This window comes from Ostrea edulis, chromosome 5 (assembly GCF_947568905.1).
Source record: "Ostrea edulis chromosome 5, xbOstEdul1.1, whole genome shotgun sequence".
NCBI lineage: Eukaryota > Metazoa > Mollusca > Bivalvia > Ostreida > Ostreidae > Ostrea > Ostrea edulis.
In genome coordinates, this window is record NC_079168.1 from 9,241,150 (window position 1) to 9,263,796 (window position 22,647).

General features: G+C 40.3%; 2 protein-coding genes across 2 annotated transcripts; one reads left to right on the plus strand and one right to left on the minus strand.

Annotated features, from left to right (window-relative positions):
• The first annotated feature begins 14,330 nt into the window (after positions 1–14,330).
• Positions 14,331–15,122, plus strand: LOC130054518 (uncharacterized). Its single transcript, XM_056164482.1, has one exon. The coding sequence runs from the start codon at positions 14,331–14,333 to the stop codon at positions 15,120–15,122; it is 792 nt and encodes a 263-aa protein (XP_056020457.1).
• A 1,943-nt stretch (positions 15,123–17,065) lies between these two features.
• LOC130054519 (uncharacterized protein F54H12.2-like) lies at positions 17,066–18,469 on the minus strand. The gene is made up of 2 exons (XM_056164483.1): positions 17,435–18,469; positions 17,066–17,305 (listed from the first exon to the last, which is right to left on the minus strand). Exons 1-2 carry the CDS (start codon positions 18,467–18,469, stop codon positions 17,066–17,068), a joined length of 1,275 nt encoding a protein of 424 aa, XP_056020458.1.
• Positions 18,470–22,647: the final 4,178 nt, after the last annotated feature.

Here is a 22,647-nt window from a genome sequence, read left to right on the forward strand (position 1 = left end):
TTGCCTTTAACAGTTGTATTACGTCTATGATAAAAAACATCATTTAGAGTCTTCAATGTTATGGGGAACACTTTTCCAAAACAATAATTTGTTCATATTGTGGGTCTTAAATTTTGGGAGGGAAGCCGGAGAAGTTGATTTCAAAATTTTCTGAAAATTTTTGACTTGTGTCAGCAAAATAAAACAAAACCAAAGCTCTAAAATCCTGGAGGATGAGAGATAGGGTTAATCTTTCAAGTCAATTCATTGATTTAATTATCAATTTCCACAACTACTTAAAATATGGGGATATTATCGTTCAAACATTTTATGTAAAAATAGCCAACTTTGTATCAAATGATAGCGGAAAAAGTATGTTATCCGCAAATTAGGAAATAGACACCCCCACCCCCATCCCCGATACATGTACTACGTGCATGATATTTTTGTGCATGTTGATAACTTTGAGCTCTGCAATGTAAGTTTATTTATATAAAGTTTAATTTTCAAAAAATTGGATCAAATGAAAAAACATTAGGGGTATTGATCTTCATCTTTTCATTTAACATATTCCATTCATTGGCCACAGTGTAAATCGATAAAAATTCAATATTGAACAGTCCTTGATTTGCACATGCCATATCAAGCATATCTAATTGTGTTTAGTCGTCGAAATTATTGATTAGAAATAGTAATGAAGAATTGCTGATATGTTCAACCCTCATTTTTCACGACAAATTAAAATCGAGACTTTTGACAGTTACTTTTTCAACGAAAATGAAAAAAGGAGATATTCAAATCTAGTGATCAGTCATTTGAAAAATATTTTGTTAAACACGCACAAGTAGTCTGAAGGTGAAATTAAAATAGGCTGAAGTTTCTCATTGAAATATCTTCGTAGTCTTTGGTGATCAGGTCTTCATACAGTGGGTTGGAATTCCCTTGAGCACGAATTGTGCTGCTCCTTTTTACTGACTTGTTTTTATATTCTTATGAGGTAGAATTTATTCAAAGGTTTTTACATCAGAAGAAATAATCCCTTGCTGTGGACTTTTGCTTGACATTTAAATATCAACAATGTTTTATCTCTTAACAATAATCACTATCACTGTTTGACGTGTTTCATACCGATTGTTAGGCCGTACTTGGCATACTCATTTTGACTACGGATAACTCCGTTTACTTGATCAAGATAGAGAGCTCACGGCGGATGGGACCGGTTCACACGGGATTTTTACTCCTCCTGGGTATCTGATCCCACCTTTGGTATATCAAGGGGTCCGAGTTTGCTCAACTCTGTATTTTGTATTGCTTATAGGAGTTATAAGATTGATCACTGTTCGTTATCTTTCTCCTTCATGTATCGATTCAATATATCCCAGGGAACTCGAAATAAAAGACACCACAGAGTCTTCCACATCTGCTTCGTACTCAGATATTTTAGAAACTAAATACTAACTGCAAACTAACAACCCCACTTTACGACCGTTTAAACGTGATGATTTCAGTTTCCCCGTCGTCAACGTTCCATATTAACATGTATGTAGCAATATTTCATTCTCACCTGCATATGGTGTTCATATCTTTCAACTGATTCGATGCGAAAAGCTTCTTCTGCGTATGATCAGTCTTTAAATCGAGGCAGGATACTGACAAACAATTTGATGTTACAGGGGTTAGGACAGTCCCGTTTAAAGTCAGCATTTCGCAAATTCTATGGCCGTTGCAATGATCGTGTTTGTCAATACAACCTTTCACTGGGTCAAATGCTGTCTGGCGTGTTGCATATCAATTTTAGGCTGTTCTTAGCACACTGATTCGGACTACGGATTACTACGTTTACCTGCTCAAGATATAGAGCTCACGGCTGGTGTAACCGGTTGAGAGGAGATGCTTACTCCTCCTAGGCACCCAATTCCATCTTTGGTATAATCAGGGGCCCGTCTTTATCCGACTCGTAATTTTCAATTTCTTATAGGTGTTATGAGATTCATCATATTTTCATGCTAAAGATCCTGATCTAACGAAATCGAGGACTAATATTTACATCCTTTGTTACACTGTACACCATGATCCTTCATTGCCTGATAAATATCCCACAAGGGACTCATAAATACATGTATAATAGGTGACGAAAATTATTGCATGGTCATATTATTTTTCAGTAATCAATCTCATAAATCCCATAAATGAATATGAAATCAAAAGTAGGACAAACACGGACTCCTGGACACACGACAGGTGGGATCAGGTATGTAGGCGGATTAAGCAGCCTTTGTTGACCGGTCACACCGGCAATGAGCCATCTATTTTCATCAGGTAAAGGGTGTAATTCGTAGTGAATAGAAATGCAATACAAAATCATCGAGAATTAGGCAAACGGAAACCGTGGAAATCCCAGAGGTGGAATAGGGGATCTAGAAAGAGTAAAAATGGACACATTATCCATGAGTTGTCTGCCTTGATATTTTGTAATCAAAATCAGTATCTAAAGGAATACCTTTAAAAAATTGTATGAAATTAGAAAGTCACCATCAGAAGAAAATCCACCCGAATATCAATAATACGCTAGCTTTTTAAAACATTTTCTCTAATATACATTTTCATGTGTGCAAGAAGAATGTTTCCTATGTTTTTGTATATCGCCATTATTGAGATTTGCAAAGATCAATTACTATGTATATGAGTATTGTTATGATTACGGAGAGAAAAAAACGCATCACTTTTCAAGAATTAATACGATTAATACTCACCAGCAATTAAAAACTACACTTCAACAGAAAAGGAAACATTCATATTTTATGATTAGTCATCCCCAAAACAATACTTAGTTAAATACGAATGTATATTTAATTGCTGTTATAAAATTTAGAAATTCATTTTAAAATTAAGGATTATCTCCCTCACGCATAGCTCTTATCCTTAGACGAATTCGACTCCACTTTTTTGGCACATTGTTTTCCCTATAATAACTCTAAAACTTCATTGTTATTTCGGATGTCAATCATTTCGGTTGAGCATCACTGAAGAGACATAATTTGTCGAAATGCGCATCTGGTGTATAAAAATTGGTACAGTATAAGTTTTACATTATGACCCCTGGGTCGAGGCCTCTGCTGGTGGACTGTTAGTCCCCGAGGGTCTCTACAGACCAGTACCTAAGTACTTTGTTACTAGTTTGAATATACGGATGTATATTTAATTGCTGTTATAAAATTTAGAAATTCATTTCAAAATTAAGGATTATCTCCCTCACGCATAGCTCTTATCTTTAGACGCATTTGACTCCACGTTTTTGGCACACTGTTTTTCCCTATAATAACTCTAAAACTTCATTGTTATTTCGGATGTCAAACATTTCGGTTGAGCATCACTGAAGAGACATAATTTGTCGAAATGCGCATCTGGTGCATCAAAATTGGTACCGTATAAGTTTTACAACACCCTGATTTGCACAGATAATCTGGAATCAATATTCAAAGTTCCTCATTGACAATTTTGTTGTATTCTTTGGTGATCAGGTCTTCAAACTATCTGTTGGAAGTCCCTATGGGGACGAATCGTGCTCCTTATTAGCTGGACTGATTTTACTTTCTTTTTCTGCTGTGTACCTCTTGATATATTCTTTGGTTACTAGTATCATGTTGAAGTGAAAGGTGCATTATAAAGTACACGTGTGCTTGTGATAGCCGTGTTTTATCTTTCATTGGTGACCTAGTCACTAGGTTGGAATTAGATATACCATGTGATTTATGGGACACGTTATTGACATTCATACATGTTTAGGTAGTGGAGCATATTGTGTAAAGGGAAACGAGATCTATCATAGGATTGAAAAACGACATTGAATAAAAGCAAGAGGAAGCATTTGAGCGTCCTTTTATGCTTTATTTTAATGAAAATATGTTGTTGATCATCTTCACAGTGGTGCATCGATATAGAGGGTTCATGGTTCATTTGAAAGGTCCACAAGAGAAGTTTACTCTTGGGCACCTGACCCATCCCTTGTTTTCGGAGGTCCGTATTTACCGTGTTCTCGATTATATATTGTTATAAGACTTGTGGTATTTAACTTTCTTCGCCAACGTCAACTACTTTATAATTGACTCCTCTTTTGCTGTGTATAACAGCATTGCCATGACTTCAAAAATCAAGGTGTTATACAGATATACATGTTTACATGTATATGGCGTTCAAAGATAATGGTGACGATTACGTTTTCAAATATGTTGATTAGTTTGCATAATGTTAGGACTTACAAAGATCATGGAATGTGTCGACCTTGTTTTGAGTCACAAAGATCTGCATTCCATACCAGCATTCTAAATTGCAAAGATCACGGAGTGTTTCAAAAATTTTATATCAGCATTGATATGCCTTACAAAAACAGAAGAATTATTCACATTGTATATCAACATTGCAGACCACGGTGTTGTCTTCTCTTTATATCAGTATTCCTTTAATCAAGGTATGATGAATTGTTATCACCTATCATGAAAAATGGTGAAGATAATCAACACTGATTACATAAAAATATTGTACAAAGAATATAAAATACAAACACGGGTCCCTGTAAACCTGAAATCAGGTGCCTAGGCGGAGTAAGCATTCAACTTTAACTGATCAAACTCACCGTGAGCGCTATATTTGATCTGATAATTGGAGTATTCCGTAGTCAAAAACAGTATATATAAAGAACGGTCTAACATCTGATACCAAACAGGTCAATATAGTGTAATAATAATACTAATAATAAAATCAATATAGCGCCTTATATAAAACAAATTACTCTAAGTCGCTTTACAAGGGTAAGAAGAGGAATGCAACAATACAACAATTCAATGAATTTGAGTGACAGAATAAAATAAGATCTTCTATCTGTAAAATTATCAAAACAAAAACCAATTTTTATTATCAACAGCTAAAAGTTATTTAATCTACTTTGTATAGTATCATTGACAAAAAGAAGCATTGTGCCTTGGAATGATTTTCAATTATCAAGAAAGTGTTTATTTTGCACATCATCATTGTGATGGACTACACAGATTAATATATTGTCTATTTTATATATCAGCATTGATATGACTTATAAATACCAAGGTGTTATTTGTTTTGTATTTCGGTATCGCAATGACTAGCAAAGATTAAGGTGCTTATTACATGTACCTTGTATATCAATATTGTTATGATTTAAGAAAAAGTAAGAACTATAAACCTCAGATTCATAGATGTGTCAAGATCATCTAGAAAGTTATTTAAATTTTCTTTAATTCACAGGACTATGCACGACGGCGACCGCCACACAGAAAAAAAGCAGTACACATGAACACTCTCTGCTGATCTGGCGAATTGCAGCGAAAATTGAACAGAAAATTTGCGTGTTTAATCTTCGTTAAGATATCATAATAAAACTTACTCCTCATTTTTTGTCAATTTGTAATTTGATAGCAACACAGGAATAGATTTGATAAATGCATGCCGATAAGTAATGAATGAGAACAGAATGCATTGAGTAAAGAACATGAAGAGGTTTCAGTTGTACAAATCTGCAGTTCCTCGGCAATTCTTCATTCAAACTTTTGTTGATATAAAACTATAAAAGAAAGGTACGGTAATTCGTTATGCATGCAATGGTCTGGAAATATCACAGTTGAATTGCTTTCAAGTAGCTGTTTAATTTCATCTGAAACAATAAATTAGAATTTATTCTGAACTTCGTCTTATATCTACACTGAAACCATACCCCATTCCACAGTTGTGGGTTTGTAGGAGGTCAGAGGGGTTGAACGATACTGAAATAAAAAATATGTTCCTAATTGATAATATCTTCGGAGTCTGGTGATCAGGTCTTCCAACAGTCTGTTGAAATTCCCGTGGGCACAGATTGTGCTCCTTTGCTACCTGACATGTTTTTATATTATGAGGAAAAAGTTATTTTCTTCCGAATCATGCCGCCAGTTCCTTAAGCTTAAATTTACAAAGAAAGGAACATATGCCGTCAACATAAGAAACATTCTTAGTCATAAAAAAGTTTAGTTTTGTCTTCCAGCTTATTTCAAGTTCAAGTCTACCCCCTGTATTTCCGACAAATATACGTGTACTTCTACTACTGCATCCAAACTTTGTAATTATAACCAAAATTTGCAGTGCCTAGATATAGATCATCTTACACTTAATCCACCTACGTGTTCTTAGTCCTCATTCAACGAAAGTCCAGCTGGGTGTGTCATTACTGGTGATGTTGATATAGTTGAAAATGAGGACCTACAGTCACTTATTCTAAAATGTCCTGAATACAGAGAACCTAGGTCTTTTAATTGGCTATAGAACTTCATCTCTATTATAAATTATGTCAAAGATTATGCAGGACGATGCGCTAAATATGAAAAAGAACTTGATACATTGTCAGAATGGATTAAAAATGTAAGAAGAAGAATATAATCCCGCATTAGACACACCAAAACAAAAGTACATAGCATCTATCCTTCTGTGTTTAGTAAACCAGAAGTGATGCAAGAATTAGATAGGTTGCATTAGGAATATGATTTGGTTCCAACTGATAAAGCTTATAACAACATTGTCTTTGCTTGTAAGGCTCATTATTACAACTGTGTTTTAAACGAACTTGGCATTAATTTACTAACTTTGTATTACTTCCACTTTTGGTAATCGTACTTATACTGCAACTGCCCATTCAAAATATGAAATTCTTCAAAACCATGCTTCCGTTTTAGACACATTTAATATTCCAGTCAATGGGTCGACTGAATATGAGTTACTGTGACAGAACAGGATTCCTAAACTTCATAAAACCCTCACAAAGAAACATTGCTGGATCCAGTAATTGTTCTAATAAGCCTCCATCTTTGCTCCTCACGAAAATATTAACAGCTGTAAAGGAGAAACTTCAAATGTATTGTGTCACTACATATGCCAGAAGTGGTGTAAATCAAATTTGGATTCTAAAAAATTATAAAGAAATTTTAGTAAACAACATCTAACCGTACGACTTTACAACACTTTACACGACCATCCCTTATGATAAATTAAAGAATATACTTTTTGACATCATAGACAGTTGCTTCTTCAATAAAAATGGAAAAGCGAAATTCCCATGGGCACGAATTATTCTCCTTTGTTAGTTGACCTGTTTTCATATTCTTATGAAGCAGAACTTATTCAAAACGTTCTACATGAGAAGAAAAATGCTCTTGCTGTGACTCTCAATGGGACATTTAAATATAACTGAAGAGACATTATTTGTTTATTTGTCGAAATGCGCATCTGGTGCATCAAAATTGGTACCGTATAAGTTTTACATCAACGACGTTTTATCTATTAACAATAACAATTTTCATTCATATGTCGATTCGATATATCCCTGTGAACTCGAAATGAAAGACACCAGAGAGTCGTCCACTTCTGCTTCAATCTTAGATATTTGATTGAAAATAGTCATTAACGGCAAACTATCAAATCAACTTCATGATAAACGGGATGATTTCATCTTCTCCACCGTCAACGTGTCATATTTATATTGTAATATTTGATTATCACCTGCATATGGTGTTTATATCTTTCAACTGATTCGATACGCAAGAGCTTGTTCTGTGTGTGATCGTTTTTTTAAATTGAGACAGGCTACTGACAAAGAAGTTATTGGTGCAGGGGTTTCAACAGTCTCGTTTAAAGTCATCATATGGTTATTATAATAATCTGACAACGGATAATTCCGTTTACTTGATCAAGATATAGGACTCACGGCGGGTATTACTGGTCGACAGGGGATGCTTACTCCTCCTAGGCACCTGATCCTACCTCTGGTATATCCAAGGGTTCGTGTTTGCCCAACTTTCTATTCTGGATTGCTTATAGGCGTTATGAGATTGATCACTGTTCATTATCTTCACCTTTCATTTAACCATCGAGCTTGTATCTCTGCTGGCGGACATCTAACCCTATCCCGTACAATTTTTCTTTTATGCAATTTGCTACAATTTACCATTATATCATAGTTGTAATATAATTCATCGTAACAATTTCTAAGTATATATTTTTCACTACGCAACCCTTTCAACCAAAATTTGAACATTCTGAAAAATCGAATGATTTTCAAAGTTGACCTCCAAGTTTCAAAATACGCCTAGGCAGTATTTATGATTTTTCACACACCTAAAACAGATTTCATAAACTGTTGATTTTTATAACTGTATCTTTTTTACATCACTATTATGACGAATCCATTGCACGAGCTTTGTTTACATAACAAGGAATTGTCAGTGTTATATGTCACTTGACATTCAAAATTTTGCTGACTATTATAAATATCTTATCTAAGCAATGTAAACACTCAAAATGTAAAATGATATTTTTAAAGCTTTCATTTGAAATAGTGTCCATGCCCCTTTGATAATAACTTGCGACAGCACCAATCACTAAGTGCATGTGTTCGTGTTCAAAAAAATGTGACCAAACCGGGATCTGCGAATTTAAATGCATATTTCTTTGCAATTTTCATAAAATATATATTGAATACGAATATGTCTTATTCCTGAGTGGAATAGAACATGCTCAGCCTTTTAAATCTCTCAGCTATTTCCCTTTGTGTTAATCTGGAAACAGCAGTCTGATTCAAAGTTCCCCAGTCTACAAATTAAAATAAAAAAAGTTAACATACATCAAGGAATATGGATTTATAAATTACATATTATCTCTCCTTTGATCACGATCATCGATGCGTTTAATAGGTTTTCGACGGTAGACCAATTGAAAGAATGTATGCAACCATAGACGTAAATGTCTTCTTTTTTGGACTGCAGCAGATTGGTGATAAGTATAGAATTCTGAACTGACCTTGTGAGTTCCCGAATAGATAAGAGTTGAAAAGTAAACAGTGCTGTTGTCGATCTTGAGTTTTGGCGACCGGAGTCTAGAGTTTAAATATTTGATACCTTCATGATGTACATGTACATGTATATATCACTACATGTACTCTAACATGTGTATTTTGGATCACTTAGATTTGAGTTCTCAAAACAGTACAATATCATTGTGACAACGTTTAAAATCATATATCAAAATGTTTTATTTATGACATATGTAGAAACTCTTTTAAAATGTTAGTTGTTAAAATTTATGGAATATAACCCATCCCCCCGGGGGTGGGGGTGGGGGCTCCTGTTATTCTCATACTCTGAACTGAGCAGCAAATATCTTAATAAATTTATGAATAATACCAAAAAAATGAGGAATAAAGTTTGACTATTCATTTTTATCTATGTCGTAAATTTTTTAAAAAATTGACATGCGACTTCCTACGAGTTTAAGGAGACACTGATACAGTCTGTATGTACTTTTTCAGTAAAATACATACAATACTGAGGCCTAATAGATTATGGCAAATTGTTAAAAGCGACCCATCCAAAAGATTATTGATTAACTTTTTAGTACAAGTGCCATCAATGAAAATTGTTTGTAAATTGTGTCCATTATGTAATAGGAATACGCATAATTGTAATATGCATCTTATGCTAAACTGTTTTAAACTTTTGGAAGACAGAGAAACTATGCTTGAAAATATTCTACAAATACTCAGTGTAGAAGAGTATGCTTTGTTTGAATATCAAGATCATGAAAGCCAATTTTCATCTTGAATCGGTTGTGTTCAAGGTACAAGCTTTGAAAATATTTCTTATACAAAATGGAAGGAAATCATGCTAACTGTTGCAAAAACATTGTATAAAAACATAGACTGCCGTAATCTGTAGCTTGTAATCGTTAATTCTAAATTGGTACATAATATAAATATGTTTTCTTCCTGTTCTGTTCAAATAAGATTATCATTTGATTATGATATACTCTCCATTAATTTGAAGAAAATAAGGAATATCACACACACACACACACACACACACAAGTAGTATAACGCGTCCCGATAGGGAGGTCAACTGAGTGCACTTTTTATGCAAATGAGGTCAAGTAAGGGTGTTTTTGATTGGTCAAGCGGTGTCGGGGTCAACGGAGTGCACTAGGACGGGGTCAACCCCAGCAGGGGTTGTAGAGCGGGTGAATAGGGTGGGTTATGGCCGGTGGTCTATGATGCGGTACTTTCGCTTTGAGTTCCTGGAATGAGTTCCTGCTATTTTTCTGAAAATCCAGTGAAATCCTGTGTATTAAATCTAAAAGAATAACAGTGTATTAAATCTAAAAGAATAACACAAGGTTTTAAGTTGACATGTTTATTAAAGAACAATGGTACAAGCATAGAACAATGCAAAACAATTCAATAAACATAAAAACAGTTCAATAAGCATAACAGTTCAAGCACAGTCCATTACTTTCTGCTGAGTTTCTTCTTCTTTTTTGGCCGTTCTTCAGTAGGTGCGGGCGGATTCCACATCTCTAACGGTGTGTATTCTCTCTTCACAGGGGGTTTTGAGCCAGGTACGGGTCCAATCATCGCATCTATCTCCGCTTGTTCTTCTGGACACTCACTAATCCAGTGTCCTATTTTTCCGCATTTGAAGCAAGGATCCTTTTGTTTGGTTTTCTTGCTGGTCTGTTGAGAATCTGCCGACCACGATTTCTTACTGGTCTGCGGATAATCTGTTTTCTGTGGGCAATCCGGCGACCAATGTCCTGTTTCTCCACACGTGTAGCACGGGTTAGCAGTGTAATCTGGAGTGTATTCCTTCCTAGGTTTTTTAGAAGTCAGGTCTTCCAGCTTCTTCAGTAGGATTGTGGTATGATTTCCAATCTCATTACTCAGCACATTAATGCGGTTAACGATCCCGTCTAGTGTCGTGGTAATGATGGCGAAATCGGTCCTGCTCATGGGGGAATCTTCTCCGCCGAAGGGGGGTTTATCGTATAAGCCCATCTCCAGTCCCGTAGCGTCCTGTGAATCGGGAAAATAGAAGCCTAATCCCGGGTCTGTCGGATTCTGGCTAGGGAGGTAATCCGAGGTCTGGGCCATCTTCACTTGTCGAGCAACGTGGTCTGAAGGCGTGAGATTGAAGCTCGTGGTCTGGTTCGAGGTCTGGGCCATCTTCTTCTCTTCTCTTCTTCTTTGAGCAACGTAGTCTGGAGACGTGAGCAAGAAGTTCGAGGTCTTCCCCAGTTCAGTCTTCTGATCGTCACTCTTAGCTTTCTTCAGTTCAATGTAGTCTTTCTGTGGCCCCATCTCCTTCTGTACCAGCTGATCTATTTTCTTCTGAGCTTTGTCCACAAATTCTAGTTGTTTCTGAGCCATGTCTTCTGGAAGGTGATTGAAGATCGAATGAGGACTGACACTGGGGCTCCGCTTTTATAGCCAGCAAAATGTCTAGACTATTCTGTCTCGTGAGGGGCACGTGGGGAGCACGTGGTTGCATCATCTTTTTCTGGAAAAACCGGTTTCAGCTAGAACATCGCGCGACCAGCGCGTGCTAGTGCACTAATTGAACTTGAAAAGCCGGTTTCTCGCGACCAGCGCGTGCTAGTGCCCATTGGTACACATTGACTTTAGTGGAATGGAACTTATATTGGTGTTTAAAGTAGCCCTAAAAAGGGCTGTGCATGAAGTTTTTATTTTTAAAAATGGCCGGCTTCATACGCAGGTTCTTCTATATACACGTGTAAGTCATGATCTTCGGATATAATGTGTTGTACTAATTGTCGAGCTCTTCTCCCGGGGAAACGTATCTCTTCGACGGTTTCCCACATCCAGTGTGCATCCCAAAACAATACCCATACACTTCTCCGGTAACGTGGTTTCTCCAGTCGAATAAATCCCGATACTTTTTGAGTGCCGTTCAATAACGTGTAAAACTGGTAAATCATGTACTGTATGAGGGGGGAATTTTTCAGGTACATGTCACTTAAACGCAGGTAAATATCCTCCACTGTTTCATGTGACTGCAATACATAGTCAAAACACCAATTTTTAGATCGGCCCCAGCGTAATCGATGGCGACATCTCTGTACTAAATTGTCCCAGATCTCCATCTCGTCTACATAATCTTCTACTATGGTTAAATTCTCCACTGGTTGTATTCCCTGGCCGCGGCGTCTCGCTCTTAAAATTCTCCGTGTATCCATGACTGAAGGTCAGACAAGAATGACTGTAGAAAAACCACCTGACGTACAGGTGTTTGATCACGTGGTGCAGGTGTTTGATCACGTGATGCATAACCTTTACCTATAAATACAGGTGTTTTCTGAACGTTCGTTATTTACTATGGGCGGCAGTGCTACTACGAGAATAAATGGATATAGCTATGTACTACAATGTATGAACGTGGCCTTACATAATCCTCACATTCAAAATGCTCGTCAATTTGTACAACAGATGTCACCGGAGGTCAGAAATGTACATAGTTTTCAACGGATTGCTGATTCATTAGCGGAGAATACCAATACGGGACGTTTACTCATGATTTATTTGTATGCTGAGGAATTGAAACAGAATCTTCCAGACCAGATGAGTGACATTGATCGGATCTTACGCGATTGTCTACAAAAAGGATTCGTGGAACTGATTCGTATGAAAGGAATGGCTGCCCTGTTATAAAACAAGAACGTTTTAGAATTTTTTCATTTTGATCATCATGGCTGAATTGACCAACAACGTTCTTACCGCTGTATTACAGCATTTCGAGGACTACAAAGAATCGGTGAACAACGCTCGTAGCGCTGCATTACAGTGTATCAAGGACTGGAAAGAAAAACACCCGTTGAGATATAAATTCGCCATGAAGTTGTTGATCTTTTGGGAATTTCCTATGACCTTATATGAATATTCCAGCGTTTGCAAGCATATAGCCGACAACCTGAACAGAGAGTCTGGATTGATCATGATTTATACCATGGACCAAGAATTTAGACGACGGGAACCTGAGAAGACTGGGGCGATTGTAGCGATTACCGATCACTGGTTGGAAAAGGTGTATAAAAAAACCTAACCGTTTTCTTTTCCTTTATTCCTGGAGGATGGCCAGCAGTGACAACATCGCAGAAAAAGCGCATAACCATGCATTAGAATGGGTGGAGAAAATGCAAGACGATACGGTGTTTCAAGCGGTTAAAAATTATCTGATAGCGGGGGTGTTTCCAATGACTCTGGACGAATATACAGATCTACGGAACCATGTGTACATCAATCTCTATAACGATGCGGGATTGATGTTAATTTATGTCGCGGGGGAGGAATTCAAGAAACGCATGCCTGAAAAAACCGCCGAGATTGAAAGTATCACCAAGGACTGGCTTCGAGAAGTATACATAAAGTGTGAAGAACTTAATTCATTTCATTGATGAAATCATGAGTGCTAGGGATAACATCGAAAAAACATTTGTCCTACAGTGTATTGAGGAAATAGAAAACTTGCCAGATTTTCAAAAATTGAAATCCTGTCTTCGTGCGGTATTATTTCCAATCACTTTAGACGAATATTGGTGGATATGCAGACATTTGATCGAGAACCGTATCAACACCGAGGCATTAGTGTTGATTCATTTAGTAGCCGAGGAATTAAAGAGAACAAAGCCGCACATCAGTGGGGTGATCGAGACCCTTCGAGGACGGTATCTTCATCACATGTACAACAAAATACAAGAAAATGTGTGACTTTTAATCTGGATCATAATGAAGTGTATCTGTTACCCGAAGAAGACCGGACAAGTATCTGGATGACTGTAGCTGCTGATCGATATCGATTTCAACGCAGGATTCGAGAAATGGAAAAAATGTTGGACCCTATTTTAAAAAGACATGTGCATTGGTGTTGTGTGTGGGAGTTATGTATTTGAAATATGTGACATGAATAAAATTGTTTACACGAAAGCTGTGTTTGGTTGAGTCTCTCAGAGAAGGGTTTATTTGTTGAGGAATCCAGAAAATCCTAAAGGTAGAGTGAAAATCGAATCAAATAAGGTGTTTTCTATCGAATAGACCTTATGAGATGTTTTTAGGGATGTACATGGTCGAGAAATAAATTTTTAAAGAGGCGGTGAAGAAACATTGAACCTCGACTCGACCTCTTTAACCGCTGTTTCTTTGAAAACTATGCGACGTAGCAAAATAAAAATAAGTTTAACGCATTCGCCGTCTCAGAATCTATCAGATTAAATCTACCTTGCACAGATATCGAATGTCTAGAAAAAGACAATGAGAAAAAACTCTCTACTCGAAAGCACAAATCCGCCATTTTGACGGCCACCATCTTGGCTTCGTCTCCGAAGCGAGGGATGTTTTCGAGGAGGTCCGCGCTTTCCTGATATATACCGGCGCACTCGCCAGTTCGCTTCACTGGTGATCCAGCACAGTTGTAGAAGATTTTTGAAGATTATTTAAGAAGAAAGAAGAAAGAAGAATGGCTACAAGAAGAGACCCGCTCTACAATTTCCAGACCTTGCCTGGATTCCGGTACCGGCTCCTAGTGGTGGCTGAGGAACGGGTAGGGGAGAATTGGGTTGTGCGTTCTGAGAACGACCTGAGCACCTTCTCCCCTTTCGATCAGAGTGGGGTCCGTGAGATCATCTGCCGGGTGCGGGCCGAGTATGAAGGGAGGGCACCCCGCCGCCGCACCGCTCGAATCTCCACGGCCACGAGACCGCGCCGACGGGCCCCACAGCCACCCTCACCACCACCACCTTACTCCCCGGCGACGCCTACAACACCACCACCAGCGATCCCATCGGCACCAGTGGAATACAGCCCGGTGCCGATGAGCGACTCACCAGCGTCACCGGTGGAGTATTCACCGAGGTCACCGTCCCCCGCACCACCTCCCAGTCCAGCCCAGAGTCCGTCGCTGTTGGTGGCAGCCACGTCATCACCACCGAGACCAGCAGCCCCTGCAAGACCCCCACCACCTACCATCCGGTTTGCAGGGAGGACTCCACCACCACCGAGACCAACCCACGCACCGGTGGCAACTCATCCCCCGAGGAACCACCCTATGACTGTCCCTGGCTGGGCAGATAGGGCGGTTCCCATCTGGTTTAAGTGTCCTGTCTGCTGGCAAGACAGGGTACACTCTGGAATTACGTGTAGGGGATGTGGGCAGCGCCCAGCTTGCTGCTCGTGCGTGGAAGAGTTACAGGAGCGGCGACACACCCGGGGACGGTGCCCGTTATGCCGGTTTACCGGAAGCAGGGAATGAAAGTCGGTCCTTAGGACCAAACGGCCCTTTTCAGGGCCACCAACTTTTTTGAAAAGACACTTTTTATGGCAAAAATCAAGAAACACACAAGTTTGTTTTAAAAAAGTTTTATTAACACAAGTAATAGCTAGAATAAAGCTATAATAAAGTTACATTTTCTTGACAATGTAAACATGTTTATGATACTGATAAGCAAAGTCACAAATCCATTGTCTATAATGAGTCCAATTGCCTCCGGCTAATCCATGAGGTTTCACCGTTAAACAGTTACATTGTTGTACAATAGCATCCACCCAAGGTAGAGATAATACATCTCCTCGTAGATCCGTCACCGACATGCTGGTTGACAGGTCTCACAGGTACACGTTGACCGGGGTTCTTGACTGTAAGGACAATGTTGAAACACCCGGGGATCAAACTTTCTCTGAGTCCAGCGCTCTCTAAACTCCTGACAGATCTCACAGGTACAGTCCTTATGCGCTATTTCTTCTTCAGGGGTGATGGTACAATGCTGCGGACACTTACACTCTAGCCAGGGTTCTCTAGTGTGACCACAACGTTTATAGACAAAGGGATAATACGTCAGCTCTGCCAATCTCTCTATCCACTTCTGTTTGGCCAGGATGTTTTCTTTTTTATAATGAAAACAGCCACAAGTGCTCCAAGGTCCTCGGCAATACCCACACACTAGTACATCTTTCTCATCATCCGCGTACCGTTCAAACGACATGATTGAGAAAAAATGGTAACAAGTGACCTATTTATATAGTGTTTTTTGATGAGTCATCAACATGACGTCAGCCATCTGAGGTAGGGGATGTTTTCGAGGACGTCCGCGCTCTCGCCTTTTTAAACCGAGCGCAACGTCAAAATCGGGCATTCCGATTTTTTAAAGGAACCAGAACCATGAGCCGTAGAGTAGGACCAGACCCTACAGTGAATGATTATTGTATCAAATGGGAGGAGGATTGGGAGCAAGAGATTGCCCCGCCGGCCTCACGGGAGGCTCTTCCCCCACCGCCCATGAGCCAGGATCTGCCCCCGCCAGAGGAAAACTGGGACGCAGAGTTAGAAGTGGTGCAACGGCCTCCGGGGAGATTGTTTTTTAAACACGGGTGGTTGCCCGTTTTTGTGTTTGACCACGAGCAACCCCCGGAGGAGCAGAAAAAGAAGAGAAGAAAGAAGAAGAAGAACAGACAGTGAGGGGGGCCGAGAAGAAAAGAAGAGAAGGAGAAGAGAAGAAGAGAAGGAGAAGAAGGAGAAGAGAGAAGAAGAAGAAGAGAAAAGACCAAGAACAGAGAGAGAAAGAAAACAGCCCTTTTCAGGGCTACCCATTCTTTTTGAAAAGACATGGTTGATTACAATGACAAGAAAATTTTTTTTTTTTTTTTTCCAACGTTTTATTAAACTCCAACTATAAACAATAACAATAACATAGTTTACAATACATTCAGTCTTTGACATTGACAAGTTTGTCCTTGATGGGTTCTCGGTTTACGGAAGGTCTCTTTAAACCAATCCACCACAAAACGATCGCGTTGTAAGGCTGTGCCTTTCCAGGGAAGTAACCATTCTCGTACGGTGCTTCTATGGCGATGGCGTTGATGTAAAAAATACACACAGTATTGTCCACAGACATCCGTATTCAAATCTTGATAACAATGGGTGTTATGAATCCAAGTCTCTCCGTGGCGTTGAATAAAGTCTTGGATGTCTTTATGGCTGGGGGTAATCCGTAAGAATCAAAATATTCGACGGTAGGGCTACTCAAATACAAACAGACCCAATGCGCTCCAGGGCGATCGTGAGGGTCTGTATTCACCACGATGGCTTTGTGATGAGGTAACAGCTCAGGTATGACATCTCGAGGATACACACCTGCAAACGCCGGTCCTAAATCTCGTTGTAAAACAGCTCTCAATTGCTGAGTATCCATCTCTCTCTTAGTAATCGATGCTGACTTCTCGTTGTTTGTTGATTTCTAGCAGATTGTCGAACACGGCATACACCACACAGTTTAAGGTCCTGGCTACGTTGGCGGCAAATTGCACTTCCACTCTCAAGTTCCCCGTCTGTATGAGATGAAATTTATCCGTCTGGGCTTCTTGATCTTTCGTGAAATCCACACACCAGAGGGTGTAACCGTTTTTATACTCTTCTAGGGTAATGTCCGGAGCCCAGTCCTGACCTAATTTTCCCAAGCCTTTGTACAGACTCAAATACGATCTCAGGTACTGATCGTCGGTGAAATTAGGTTCCAAAGGTCGGGTTTCCATCATTTCTCCATTGATACTGATTTCTAATTTCTTGACTCTCTCATTTTGGAAATGAAAGGGGTTTCTGGTATTATCCCCATTAAAAGCCGCATTGTCCACAAAGCCCAACACGATCAGTTTAGGCATCTGTCCTTGAAACAGATGATCGGTGATTTTAGATTGGGTGCCACTAGGAATGGTGAAGGTTTTCACTTCCACTCGTCTCAATGGATATTTCGCCGTTTGAGTACTCAGTTGCTGATTGATGAGATTAATGATACTCGGCACAGGTTTGACTTTCCTCACCCACAAGATCATACTTTGAATGGCCACTTTCCCACTACTCCCGGCAGCGGTCATCATGTAGAACTGGGGTCGAGCGCGATTGAATCGGAGACGGACATCCAAGCCATTAGGGAGACATTTCTCTTGCTCAAACAAATCCAGATGTAATCGATCCATCAACACGATCTCCTTACTGTCTGTAATCTTCTCGTGACGTTTTCTCAACCCTACATTCTTGGAATCATCCGGATACTCGGGAGTCGGAATGACGGCCGCGATGCTGATTTTGTTATTCACTACTGGAAATTCCACAGGAGTTTGAGCCAGATCTTCTAATTTGACCTCATCCATATGTCCTGCCGTATCTTTTTCCCACAAGCTACAGGCTCTCATCTGGGTTTCCAGAGTCTTTGGTGCATAAGACAACAATTTCTCCAGATACGCTTTGTAGGGATAAGTATCCGTCCCCGGGGTAATGACTTTTCCATTGAGACTGACATCGATTTCACTGAACAAGGAATGGAGAATGTTATTCACGGGGGTGGAGGTCGAATGGCCTCCTGTGAGATTCGTTCCATTGGCTTTCGTGAATTTACAGACCATCTGGAGATAAGTTTGGGATAAATCCAGATATTCATCTCCTTGTCCTTTGATTTCAAATTCAATCGGAGCCGTATCCGAGTTGAGGGTACTGGAAATGGGGTAATATTCCATCCATTTCGAATCTTCTAAAGTGACGTTGGTCGGGGGCACTTTAAACAGTTCTAAACTGCTGGTACCACAAGCGCAAGATTCTCTGTGCATCATATTGGAACGATGTGTTACTCAGCGTGAACTGGGATCAAATGTGTTCTGGTCTCCTTCTCACTCCCTTTTTATAGGGTTCTCAGTCGAAAATATCCAGAGAGCGTTTTGGCTTACCCCTTTTCACTAGCTTCCTACCTCCCTTCCTAGATCGCTTCCTAGGTTGCTTCCTAGGTCTCTTATGAGGCCCTCCCCGAGCTAAGATACGTTGTTTTCTTTTAACAAATCCTTTTCCTTCCTGTATTCCCACCTGTTTTCCCACCTGTTTTCTTTTGAGGGTCGTGGTTCCAGGCTTCCTGAGTATTCCTGTGCGTGCTTTTCTTCCTCGTTTGGATGGGGCTTTTCGAGATCTTCGCCTACGGGCATACCCTGCTGTCTCTTTCAGGGCTTGGGCACCGTGTGTCTTGAGAGCGTCTTTGAGTGATCGTTTATTATCTAACACATCCATCCCTGTTTTAGCAGCAGCCTTTAAGGCACTTTTAGCCCCCGATTTGAGTAAATCGGTGAAAAATCCTTTTCCCTTCTGCTTTTCAGATTCTGGATCATATTCTTCTGTTGGATGGCTTCTACGTCGTCTCCTCCGATAAGAGCGATAAGGGCGGTCGTAATCATAATATCTCTCTTGATAGACAGGACGTTGTTGTTGTTGTTGCTGTTGTGCGGGGGCTCCACCTAATAATCCACTGATCAGGGGACCCGCCACTTTGCTGGCTATTCCCAGCAGGGCTCCAAGCCCGTGACCCTGCTGCCGTATTAAACCTTTATGGTAGTGCATCTTGATGTAAATGAACTTCGTTAGGGGTTACACCCGCTTTTTATACTTTTTACGCCGTCTCTTTCTCTTCTTTCCTTGGCCCGCTTGACCCACAATGGCATTGGCAATCCACGGAATGAGAAACCAGATTCCGTGTCCTTTCTGGCGTCTGACTCCTCGATGGTACTTCATCTTTCAATACACTTTGCGGAAATGAAGTTTGACTAAGGAGCGCCCATTTAAAAACCCCATAGGACGCCCTAAAGAATTCATGATGTGTACCTCAATGGTATCGAAATATTTCTTACTCAGTTTCAAATATTCGGCTCGAATCGGTTCCCAACGGGCTTGTTGTCGATCGTCGTATTGACCCGTACAGGGGACGACTCTCAATAATTTCAATTTGTTGGTGCCCACCACTTGAGGATCCACAATGTCACAATACACATACATGGCTTTCAGATTGTCGTAGACATCCATGGTCGTGTTCCCCAAGTAATTCACGTTGATCCATTTCGTCATGGTTTCATCGCCCAGGATCATTTTGTCACTATCCAGACCTAGCTTGTACGCTAAGGGCGTAGGGAAACGAATGCACATGGGGGTGGTTCTCAGTGCTTTCCCATTAAACTGATACTCGACACGATCGTACTCGGGGTGATACACTAAGATCTGGTTGTTCCCCTCGTCGTTAGGATTCCCTAACTCACTCCATACTTTCCACAGGGTTCTCCTTAAGGCTGCGTTGATTTCATTGATTAACGCCAAAGGTTGTGTATAAGCTCCGGGTCGGAAGTGAATGCGAATGATATCGAAGGGAAATAAACTATCCCCTCCCGCAAAGAGATGGGACCATGGCGTCAGATCCCAGGGGACCACCACCTCACACCTGGCCATCGTGACTTTACCCATATTCTCTGTCTTAAATCTTTCCCATTTATAAGTGTTGGGATCTTGGACATGTTTCGTATACGGATCTGGAATGAGAACGTCCACATAAGCCTCGCTATCCGATACGTTTTGTAAGTTGGCCGAGTACATCATTTCGGTCAATCCGACTTCCCATGCTCCATCCGTTAAGTCCATGGTGTGTGGCAATAACGTTTTAAATTGAGCAGTCGTATTCGTCGGAAACGATTCCATCGACCCATCACTCAACAGAGTCATGTAAAACCCTTCTCCTCCAGCCATGATGTCTTAAATGAGCCCCTGTCTCTGTTTCCTTCTCTATTTATACACAACACCGTTTTGTTTTTTCACAATTTTTTATTTGAAACAACATACAACATAATGTTAATACACAATTTTACATGTCATTCTTCTTGATCGCGGCCACCACCACCCCACATCAACGCATCCGAGTCTTCCAACTCTAGTGTTCGTCTCGGGACTAAGCGTCGTCGCATCACCAGATAGTGTCGGGTTCCCCAGCAATCGGCTACATCATAACCTTCATTGATCATGTCTTTGAAATGTCGGAGACAGTCCTCGGAATGGTCAAACCAAGGACTCTCATTTAAGGTCCAATCGGATTCGTCTTGTCGTCCCATCAATCCCCAGAAGGCTTTGACTTTCCAGCGAAACTCTTGATACTTGGTCTTCATGATAAAGGCTGACCATCCGTGAGGTATCAGTATACGTTTGTACAAGTACACAGGATGCGTGGACGTTTTGTGTTGTTTACAATGCATCAAACACATCTGCTTATCCGCAAACCATGCCGTTTTCTTTCCCTCTTGTTTCCAGGCGTACTGTGTGTTAGCCATGGTGAACTGATGAATCTGAAGAAGATCGTTCCTGTTTTATACTCGGGCTCGCTAACGTCATTTGTGGACTAGGCATGACGTAGCCCACCAAAGAACTTAAGGTCACCATCCAAAAATCGCGATTGGGATCGCCTAAGGCTAACATGACGACCGAAGTGATAATGATGGTTAAACACAGGAATAATTGTGCAAAATACACAATTTCTGCTCGAGGGACTTTTTCACCCAAGAAAGTCCACTGGTTGGTCATGGCCGAATGAGATCCGCTTGCGGAATCCATGAATCAAAACTGGGAGGATATCCTTTCCAACGCACTTTGACTTCTGAAAAGACTTTTTTTCCCACACGCCGCTTTAATTATACCCTAAGATTTCTTCCACTTCATAGACATCATCGTCTTTAATCACTTGTTGTAATTCCTTCTCGTAAAACGTTCCTTCTAATTCTTCCCCGTGATCATCTTGAATACGATAGACGTTTCGTCCTGGCACTTTTCTAGAGATGGTAAACAGTTCTTTGGTCCAATTCGGTAAATATCCTTTTTCAAACGTACGTTTGGCTTTACTAATGCGTACACGATCCCCCACTTGCAAGCGACTCGTGGTATCGGCACTCTGTTTTCCATACAAGGTTTTCCATACGGTCAAGACATTCTTGGCATTGACTTGAGCAGGAGCTCGCCGGATACTGCGATGATAGGTATGATTGTAACCATACACCAGATCCCCCAAGACATCGACATACCGTCGTGTTTTATGACGTGTAAAATACCGCCACATGCGTGCTTTCAGCGTGCGTTGAAAACGTTCCACAATACTGGCTTTGGTTTCGGCATTACGGGTCGTAAAGAAATGAATGGATTTGAAGGCTTGACGAAATTCTTTATTGGTAAATTCTTTTCCTTGATCGGACTGAATGCGCACGGGGCGACGTCCCTCTCGAAAAATCCGTCGTAAGCCTCGTATCATTTCTTTCCCCGTTTTCTGTTTTAAAGGCACGACCCAGGCATATTTAGACAGCACGTCAATGGCACATAATAAAAACGTATACCCATTATTGTCTTGTTTCAAGCTGGAGACATCGGCTAAATCTAATTGCCATTGTTCATCCATATCCGTCACTCGTGTTTGTCGTCGCTTGAATTTCCTCCGTATCGGTTTATGCAAGGTATAGGTATCTTGAGCTTTCACCCATTCTCGAATTTGAGACAGGGTAATCTTGTGTCCTAATTGACGCACTTGACGATACAACGCCTGGACTCCCCCATACCCTGTCTTGGGATCGTAATACAGTCGCTGTAAGATCTGTTCTGCTTTCATGGTAGATTTAACCATTTTCCAATTTCACGTGATGTCTTTTTACTGGCCTCCCAGATATTTTTAGGGGTCATCATTCGTCTGGGAGTTTCATAGAACGATTGGTCAAAACCAGAGATTTCTTGAAATCCGCTCTCCTCTTCCTCTAGAGGTCTAGGCGTACTGATTTTCCCTGGTTTGTCCATGGCTTTTATAACATCCCGATTGTTCACATATCCTTTGGGAGCATGAGTCTCTTTTAACGCTTGAGCAAATTCCTCTAATCCCGCGGGGGGATCACGATGTCTTAAGGGTCTTTGTCGTTGGGCTTCGGTCATTAAATCCACAATATTGGAATCGGGAACC

Bases quoted from the DNA above. Each gene is read 5' to 3' on its own strand.
- LOC130054518 (XM_056164482.1), top strand. From the start codon at position 14,331: ATGGCTACAAGAAGAGACCCGCTCTACAATTTCCAGACCTTGCCTGGA.
- LOC130054519 (XM_056164483.1), bottom strand. From the start codon at position 18,469: ATGATGCACAGAGAATCTTGCGCTTGTGGTACCAGCAGTTTAGAACTG. The intron at 17,306-17,434 runs GTCAAGAAATTA...AAATTAGGTCAG, and splicing joins TTCATTTCCAAAATGAGAGA to GACTGGGCTCCGGACATTAC.